Genomic DNA, 9,849 nt, shown 5'->3' with positions numbered 1-9,849 from the left:
ACAGGCTTCAGCTATGTGAATGGTCCGACCCCAGACTATACATTTCTGTATAGTTTGGCTTGCCAGGCTAATTCATACCAATATTTGAAAAAATGTGAAAAGTCGTTTTAACATTTTTCGTCAGATTTCTGCCACACAATAGGGGTTTTATCCATACTGTAGCTCATCAGCTGTCAGAAAATTGTCATCAGCTGCCTGTCTTATGCCATTTCCTATTTGGCTCATAGTAAAGTAATAAGTAGAATGACAAAAATTCTAGAGTTACGATCTAAGGGGGAATTCTCCCCCATGTGTGTAAGGGTGTGTAAGTAAAAAAAAGTGCATAACTACAGGTCATTAAGGGACTTACGTGTTTTTGGACAAGCAACCTCGAACTGTTTTAAACTGTAGGTCGAGCCTGGAAAATCCAGACCCTGGTTATTTAAAAAGATTATAAGGGTCTGGCCACGGATAATGTGATGGCCCAGCTCGAGGGGCGGCACCAAGCATGCATTTGAAAATGTTACTGCACGCAACTGGATAACACTACGACCAATGTTAACTCTGGCTCATTCCGGACTTTGACGCAATTAGATAACACTACGACCAATGTTTACTGACTTTCAACGTTGCAGCGCTGTCGTCATCAGTTTTGCTTGCCTATGGCCCGCCTATATCAGATACAGGGGCGCCTGCAGGAATGAGTGTTATGATACGCACCCCTTACCTTGTCAGACCCGACGACAGACACCAATTCATGCAGGGGCATTACATTTTTCCAAGGGGAAATTTGAATTGATCACGGTAGTTTAAGGCCATTAGACACTGGGGTTACAACAACTGAATTCAAAAAGATATGGCAAAAATGACTGAAGTGTGCCTTCCGTAAGAGAGCCCCGTGCAGGGATAGAGAGAGAGCGAGAAAACGGAGTTGCCTATGGAGGAAATGAACGTCCTGTCGAGACTGGAGCTGGAAAATAATGCAAAAATAATGCAAAATATAAAACCGCAGACAAAACAGAAATTCTTGTTCATATGCTAACCACTTTTAAATCGAGGAAATGGAGTTAGCCCCGAAGTTCCGGATAACTCTGGCCCTGGAGCGATAACATGAAGCTCCCCTATGTTCTCCACTAGTCAGAAAAAAACAGTTGCCTACAGGCTAACGCTATCAAACTAGAAATGCAATTCCAAAGAAATGATAGCTTCAGCGAAAGTTCTACTAGGGAGACTCGTAGTGTATCTTTTACTCCTCCTATTCATTATGTAACGAATCGTAGCCTTTGTTTACATTTTCAGGGAACTCCCCCATTCGATTCATCCAATCAGTGCTAGCCTATAGGAATTCAGCGGGGGCTTTAAAACTGTTTTACTAACACTTCTCTCTGCTACTCAGTACGCCGACTTTGTCGTTCTGTTGTTTAAAAGCACAGTCGCCAAAGTTACTAATTCTATTCTACGGAATTTAAAAAGTTTTCTCCTACCATGTCTGCTGGTTCGTCTCCCCTGCTGACCATCCGGTCGTCCGATTCGGACGCAGACTTCGTTCCTCCTACCCAACGCAGGAGGAGCGCCAGGGCCATCAAGGCTAACTCCAAATGGGCCAACTCCACCGCTGCTGACATAGCAGCCGTCTTGGCCCAGTCGGGGATCCCTTACAACGCCGAGTTGAGTAAAGAAGATCTCGTTCTCCTCGCGCACAACACTCTCGGCAGTCCTCAACTCCACGCCGAGCCAAATGTCCCAGGTCCTGCTCCTGATCTCCCAGTCGATCCCGCTGCTGATCTGGAAGAGCCCGCTCCGCCACCAAAGAAACGCCGGGCAAAGACGAAGCACCTTACTCCAGCGCCTCGTAAGAGGAAGCCTACTGCTCCGACCCTCCCGGACTCTCCAGTCTCGTCTCAACCCATCCTGGATGCAGTTCTCTCCCTCACCGCGTCGATTACAGCAATCGACTCCAGAATTCAGGCGCTGGAACACCAGCGCCCAGCTCTACCGGCCTCCTCGCCGTCTGCAGCACCGCCGGCTCCCGCCGCCATTCAGTGGCCCGTCCCCCTCCAAGCACCGAACACCAGCACGGGGTTCTCAGCGGCTAACTCAACTTTAGTGCTAGCTGGCACTGCAGTTTCGCCAGCTTTTTCTCTGGCAACAGCTCTCCCTGCTCCTCCGCTCGGCAGGAGCTTCGTTGCACCCTCCACAGTCTCCATTTCCCCACAACTCAGGCAAAACATACTCCAAGGTAAAGACATCAATCTTGCTTCCTTGCTGGTGCCATCTCCCACAATCGATCGACAATTAGTCGATTGCGGTGACGTTTCAGTGTTTTTAAAAAATTCTGATCCGAGACTTCTAAAAAACCTGCCTTTTTGCGATTTCGTGATTGCTTTCGGTCTGTATCGCGATGTCATCTGCAGCGTGTACCCTGATCGCAGGATAGAACTGGACACATACCTTGCCATCATGGCCGATTTCAACCTCCGTTACGGAGGCACACTTTTCTATCAGTACCATAATGCATTTTCCGCGAAGTCCGCTTCTTACATTTCTCTGTACAATCTTCGCTTGGACTGGTCCGTCGTCGACACCGAACTTTTGGTTAGGCATTTCAGTGGCCAAAGATCGCTCAGCTGCAACATTTGTGGCTCCCACGCCCACACGGCGATTCTGTGTCCGCAAACGGCCTTCAACCGACCACCACTTCCGGTTGCTGTCCAGCATCCTGACTCCGTAAGGTCTAGCACTGATCGTCAAGGGCGTCCGGTTACCTATTTTAACGGGCGTGCTATCTGCAATAACTTTAATGAGGGTGTGTGTTCGCATTCTAACTGTATGTTTTCCCATGTATGTAGTCAGTGCAAGGATCCGCATCCAAAGTCTGTCTGTCCCCGTCGCTTGCGACCCCAAAGAGGAGGAAAGGCTTCCGCCAAGAAATTTTAGCGTCTCATCCATCTACGCCAATCAATGTTTCCACTCTGTCGTGTTATCTCTCTGCCCATCCTGATCCTGTTTTTGTTGACTATCTGCTCACCGGTCTCTCTCAGGGGTTTAGGGTTGGTGTTCTGTCCCCCCTTTCATGCTCGTACACGGCTAGGAACCTTCAGTCGGCTCTAACCGAACCCTCTATAGTGTCCGAACTTCTGTCTAAAGAATTAAATAAAGGCTATGTTCTCGGCCCCTTCTCTGCTCCTCCTTTTCACCCCTTCCGCGTAAACTCACTCGGCGTGGCTACCAGGAAATACTCTGGCAAGAAAAGGCTGATTTTTGACATGTCTTCACCTCACTCCGAAACCTGGTCCAGCGTCAATGAAATGATTCCTCTCGAGCCCTTTTCTCTCCACTACGCCTCCGTCGATAATGCTATTCACCTCATTAAAATCGCTGGTCAGGGCGCCCTGCTCGCTAAAGCCGACATTACCGACGCATTTAAGGTTATGCCAATTCACCCTGCCGACTGGCCCCTATTTTGCGTAAAATGGCAGTCTAAATTCTATTTTGCAGTGAGGCTTACTTTCGGGTGCAGGAGTAGTCCTCACATTTTTAATTGCCTTTCAGAAGCACTGTGCTGGATTTTGTTAAATGTCTGTCATTTACCGTTCGTTCTGCACCTCCTGGACGATTTTCTTTTAATTGACTTTCCAGCTAAGACCAGTTCAGTTCTGGACGTCCTTCGCAACGTTTTCCAGGAGCTAGAGGTTCCCCTCTCTGCCGAAAAGACATTAGGACCCGTCACTTCTCTCGAATTTCTGGGTATAATCCTCGACTCCGTTAAAATGCAGGCCTCTCTCCCAGACGAAAAATTGACCAGAATCCGCGAAGTGTCCGCTTCTTCCCTCTCAGTCGGCTCGGTGACTAAGAGGGAACTCCTCTCTCTCCTGGGCCACCTGAATTTCGCGATGCGCATCATCCCGCAAGGCCGCTCCTTCATCTCTCGCCTGTTAGATCTGGCTCACTCCGTGGAAAATCTATCCGACTCTATTGTTCTCGATTCAGGCTGTCAGTCGGATCTTAGCTTTTGGTCCAAGCTGCTGAAGCATTGGAACGGCATCTCTTTTTTTTACAACGATCACACCGACTCGTCCGTCTCTCTCAAGCTGTTCACGGATGCCGCTCCATCTCTCGGCTTTGGGGGGCTTTACAATGATTTGTGGTTCGCAGAAAAATGGTCCGATGAATTTCTCGCATTTTCCTCCGATGCTGTTTCATCCGCCCTTTTCGAATTATACCCCATCGTGGTCTCCTGCGTCCTGTGGGGTAAAGAATGGTCAAGAAAGCGCATTCTCTTTTTCTGTGACAACGAAGCAGTGGTGGCCATTATTAATAAAGGTCGCTCTCGCTGCCCCAAAATTATGTCTCTTTTGAGGAGACTCACCTGGCAGTCAGTCATTCATAACTTCGTCGTAAATGCCTCTCATGTACCAGGTTATATTAATGTCGAAGCTGACGCACTCTCCCGTCTCCGTTTTCAGGAATTCCAACGTCTCTGCCCTTCAGCCAGCAAAGTGTCAACCCCGTGCCCAAAGTTCTCCGAACTGCTTCTGGATTAATTTCGCCTTCTCTAGATTCGCTATTAGATAAGGCTAAAAGTTATATGATCAAAGGTGTCGCCAAATCCACGACCGAAGCATATAATTCTGCCTGGTCCTGGTTCGTTATGTTCTCTCAGCACCATCACACGCCTGCCGTCCCGGTTCTCATTTCCACTGTCTGCGCATTTCTAGTGTATTGTTTTGATCAACGTGGGCTCAAAGTCGTTTCAATTCGGAAAACCCTCGCAGGCATTCAATTCCACGCCAGACTTCACGACTCTGGCTTCCCTAGTCTATTTTCAAATTCTCAAATTCGTCTTCTCCTCAAAGGCTTCTCAAATTCCTCCCCGCGTTCAACCGACTCTCGCCTCCCCATTACGGCTGATATCTTGCGCCGCTTAATATCAGCACTTAAACGCGGCTATCACTCACCGTACGTGGCTTGCCTACTAGAGGCCGTTTTCCTCATGGCTTTTTATGGCTTCATGCGGTGCGGCGAATTCACTACGAATTCACAGTCATTCGACCCCTCACGCAATCTCTGTCTTTCCGATCTATCCTTTTTCCCCACTCACTTCACCTTATTTCTTAAATATTCAAAAACTGATTCCTCCGGATCAGGTTCCACCATTACAATTGCTAAAATAAATGATGTCCTTTGCCCGTTCGTCTCCATGGTCAATTATCTTAAACTACGTCCGCACACCTCTTCCGATTTACCCCTCTTTATCACACCAGACGGTTCAGCAATGTCACGTTCCTGGTTCAGCACCCACTTAGCCAATGTTCTGCGTATATGCAATCTCTCACCAAAGAAGTTCACCACTCATTCCTTCCGTATCGGCGCAGCCACTACTGCAGCCCAAAAGGGGCTTTCATCTTCATCCATCAAAACTCTGGGAAGATGGTCTTCTGATGCTTATTCCTCCTACATCAGACTAACCCCATTTGACGTTGTCAATGCTCAGTCACTGTCTGCAATTACTAAGGTATCATTCAATTTACTATTCATAATCTGGTGGCGGTGGTTATACTCAGGCTTGCCTGGCACATTTACTGATTAGTAAAAAGGGCGCAGCACGCCAGTAGCTATTGTGGTATCTTAAACTTAGCCCAGTTTACCAGCTCATGATCCAGGTTGCCCTGGATGCCGGTTGCCCGGCTCATCAATTCTGTCTAGGTTGCCCTAGACGCTGGTTGCCCAGCTCACAGTTCAGGTTGCCCTGGACGCCGGTTGCCCGGCTCATCACATCGGTCTAGGTTGCCCTAGACGCTGGTTGCCCAGCTCACGGTTCAGGTTGCCCTAGACGCCGGTTGCCCGGCCCATCACATCGGTCTAGGTTGCCCTAGACGCTGGTTGCCCAGCTCACGGTTCAGGTTGCCCTGGACGCCGGTTGCCCGGCTCATCACATCGGTCTAGGTTGCCCTAGACGCTGGTTGCCCAGCTCACGGTTCAGGTTGCCCTGGACGCCGGTTGCCCGGCTCATCACATCGGTCTAGGTTGCCCTAGACGCTGGTTGCCCAGCTCACGGTTCAGGTTGCCCTGGACGCCGGTTGCCCGGCTCATCACATCGATCTAGGTTGCCCTAGACGCTGGTTGCCCAGCTCACGGTTCAGGTTGCCCTGGACGCCGGTTGCCCGGCTCGTCACATCGGTCTAGGTTGCCCTAGACGCTGGTTGCCCAGCTCACGGTTCAGGTTGCCCTGGACGCCGGTTGCCCGGCTCGTCACATCGGTCTAGGTTGCCCTAGTCGCTGGTTGCCCAGCTCACGGTTCAGGTTGCCCTGGACGCCGGTTGCCCGGCTCGTCACATCGGTCTAGGTTGCCCTAGACGCTGGTTGCCCAGCTCACGGTTCAGGTTGCCCTGGACGCCGGTTGCCCGGCTCGTCACATCGGTCTAGGTTGCCCTAGACGCTGGTTGCCCAGCTCACGGTCCAGGTTGCCCTGGACGCCGGTTGCCCGGCTCAAATTTTGGTCTAGGTTGCCCTAGACGCTGGTTGCCCAGCTCATGGTCCAGGTTGCCCTGGACGCTGGTCGTCTGGTTGTTTTCGTTCCACAATAGCGAAAACATGTAAAGCATCCCTTAACATTCTCATTAGATCACTACCTAACGGCTAGGTACATCCTCATCATCCCTGCCCATGCATACTATCAAATTTAATGTCTCATGTATCTTAATCTTTATTTTTCTCTCAGACTTAGGTTACTGAGTTACTGCCCTGGCGGGCATCTTTCATCCTTTGGGGGTAGGCTCATCGCCCCTGCTTCTTCGATCAGCAGGATCCGAGTTCCGTTCATCCCCGGACGGAGTCGAGACGGGGCCTACGCCAAAGATTGTTGTTTATCCTGAACTTTTATATGCTTGAAGCTACTCCTTATCAAATTAAATTGTTATCTGCTTCTATTCTGTCTACTGAGTCTTCCTGGTAGAAATGATAGCTTCAGCGAAAGTTCTACTAGGGAGACTCGTAGTGTATCTTTTACTCCTCCTATTCATTATGTAACGAATCGTAGCCTTTGTTTACATTTTCAGGGAACTCCCCCATTCGATTCATCCAATCAGTGCTAGCCTATAGGAATTCAGCGGGGGCTTTAAAACTGTTTTACTAACACTTCTCTCTGCTACTCAGTACGCCGACTTTGTCGTTCCCTCCACCACCCCTCCAGCCACCACGACCAGCAGTCTTCGTCTTGTCGGCCGCTGCATGCTATCTACACCTTCTCCCTCACAGCCACCGCCACCAGTTGGTCCCTGTCTCGTCATCGGGGGGTAGGCTCATCGCCCCTGCTTCTTCGATCAGCAGGATCCGAGTTCCGTTCATCCCCGGACGGAGTCGAGACGGGGCCTACGCCAAAGATTGTTGTTTATCCTGAACTTTTATATGCTTGAAGCTACTCCTTATCAAATTAAATTGTTATCTGCTTCTATTCTGTCTACTGAGTCTTCCTGGTAGAACTACCAGTGCAAAATGCAAAAATGTGTAGATAGATAACGTAGATATGGTTACTAAGGTGTATGTGACGAGTCACGGAACTAACTGTATGGACCAATGAAAGGCGACAGAAACAGAGGGAGGGGCGGGACTTCGAAAGTGAAACTAGAGAAGGAGATAATGGCGGTGTACGGTGGGAGCTGGTGATGCGTTAAGCTGAAGAAAGTGTTCTTTGAGTGTGAAGTTTGCAGCGCACTGGAAGTGTGTGCTGTATTTCGTACTGCCTGGTCCCCCACGAACTTTGATACGGCTGGCGAGTCTGAACGAGCAGACGGCGCTGGAGTGTCTAAGTGATTCAATCTTCCGACACGTTGGGATGCTTTTCCCCCCTCTCTCTCCCTCCCGCCTCCCTTCGTGAGTATTGTTCCCTGCCACCTGACTTCATCCACCATAGCATTGGGCATGAGGAATAGGCCTATGCCTTTGAACTGAAACAAATGTGCTTTTCCACCGCGACGGAATACTCCTCCCCCGAGATAAACATTGAGCGAAACGGACGTTGTTGATTGAAACAAAACACATTTTTTCACACGAACTATTTTTGAAACTGCGTTGCAACTGCATGAATATAGGCTGGCCACTATAGCCTTCTCGAGCACCTGCATATTCAGCGGACTCATGTGTTAAAAAGAAAGTGTTACGTTTACAAGCTGATTTCAAGTTTCAACCTTTTATTAACCTGTTAAATGAATGCTGCTTTAAGTTGTTGGTCATTACGTTTTACATTGACGGTGTAGCCGTGCAACAATATCCTTTGATTGATAGTATAGTATAAGGTTGAGGTAACATTATAAAGTTATTCGTGCATTGAGGAGGTTATTGTCCCGGGACACTTTAAATGTTTGTGACTTTGAAATGGTACTTTAAAACTCCACCGGTGTGAGTGATAATTAGCAAGGTAAATACTGAGTTATTGGGTTTACTGTGACAGTATTTGGAGGCACAGGGAAGGCCTCTTTTGTGCTTATTAATATTATACTTTTTTTGTAATTATTTGTTTTGTTTATTACTTTCACTTTTCATTCAACTAAGGGTGAAGTGTTAATAAATTCTCTTGAACAGTTAATAGCTGATCCTAGTCTGTTAGTTTGAGTGAAAGGGTGGGAATCTATCAGATAGGTACACATTTACTGACACAACCATATTGCTATCTAGACTGCCCCCTGAAACGACGTTACACAATACATGCTAAATTGTTAATAATCTTTAATGGGTAAAGTTTAGCCCGTTACATATTTGGCGTACACGAACAGGACAAACCATTTAGCATCCTTTAATCTTTATTTACGCTTCCAATTAGCTTTCGGCCCCAGTCTTCAGGTTATACAAAAATGGGGACGGAGGAAATGACTGAGTTGCGCAAGCAATTCCAAGAGCTTCAAGTCAAGTTTGCTGAGCAGTCGGCTCACATGAGAGAGCAAACAGCGCTCTTGGAACAGGCCAGGAGTGAACAAAGAGAGGCGCTGTCTATGGCAAAAGTTGTACTTGAGCAGAAAAACCAACCCGCTGTCTTTATACAGAGAGACAGAAAGTGCTCTGATTTTAGTGGCAATAAAAGTAGTGAAGAGCAATGCATAGAAGAGTGGGTAGCTTCAATGAAGTCCTACTTTAAAGTCTGTAAGATTCAAGAAGATGATCAAGTTGAACTTTTGAAACAACATTTGAAAGGTGAAGCAAAGCTTACTGTAAGGCTTATGCTAGAAGATGGCGCTACAGACATAAAGGCTGTGTTTAAGGTACTTGAAGAAGTATATGGTGACAAAGTCCCTGTAGGCACAAGAGTAAGGGAATTCTACGAACGCAAACAGGCAGCAGGTGAAAAAATTAGGGCATTTGCTTATGACCTTTGTGCTCGGTCTGCATGATGATTCTCTGCGCAGAGAAATGAAGCGTCACGCTAAAGGACAGCCTGTCCCAACATTCAACAAACTAATGCAAGCAGCAATTGACTGGTCAGAAGAGGAGGAGGCTCCCTCAAGTGTTTCAGCCAAGAGCCCTAGTCGGGGCACAGTCAATGTAGCTGTCGCAGAAAGTACTCCTCCTGCATTATCACTACAGGCATTGCATGAGTCTATACAGAAACTTGCAGCAAGACAGGATGAGCTTTTTACAGCATTACAAAGAGCAGAGCTGCGTGGTACTCCTCAGGGAGAGCCAAAAAGACCACCTCTGAGAGATCAAGAAGGTAGACTAATCTGTTACACCTGCGGCCAGCCTGGACATACGAGCCGGACATGCCAGCATAGCAAAGGGAGACCACATAGAGCTAATGACACAGCATCAAGGCAGGAGCAGGTTAGGGAACAGGCACAGGCAACCATTAACACAGCCTCAGTGGAAACTGCTGCATTG

The 9,849-nt window shown here is 48.2% G+C and overlaps 1 protein-coding gene across 1 annotated transcript; it reads left to right on the top strand.

Annotated features, from left to right (window-relative positions):
- Positions 1-1,464: 1,464 nt before the first annotated feature.
- Positions 1,465-5,382, top strand: LOC134062002 (uncharacterized). Its single transcript, XM_062517874.1, has 3 exons — positions 1,465-2,201; positions 2,394-2,706; positions 3,021-5,382. The coding sequence occupies exons 1-3, from the start codon at positions 1,465-1,467 to the stop codon at positions 4,521-4,523; spliced, it is 2,553 nt and encodes an 850-aa protein (XP_062373858.1). The 3' UTR covers positions 4,524-5,382.
- The last annotated feature ends 4,467 nt before the right edge of the window (positions 5,383-9,849 follow it).

The sequence above is a fragment of the Sardina pilchardus genome, chromosome 17 (genome assembly GCF_963854185.1).
Source record: "Sardina pilchardus chromosome 17, fSarPil1.1, whole genome shotgun sequence".
NCBI classification, from domain to species: domain Eukaryota; kingdom Metazoa; phylum Chordata; class Actinopteri; order Clupeiformes; family Clupeidae; genus Sardina; species Sardina pilchardus.
Note: the sequence above shows the minus strand (reverse complement) of the source record. Positions and strands in the feature narration are given on the sequence as shown.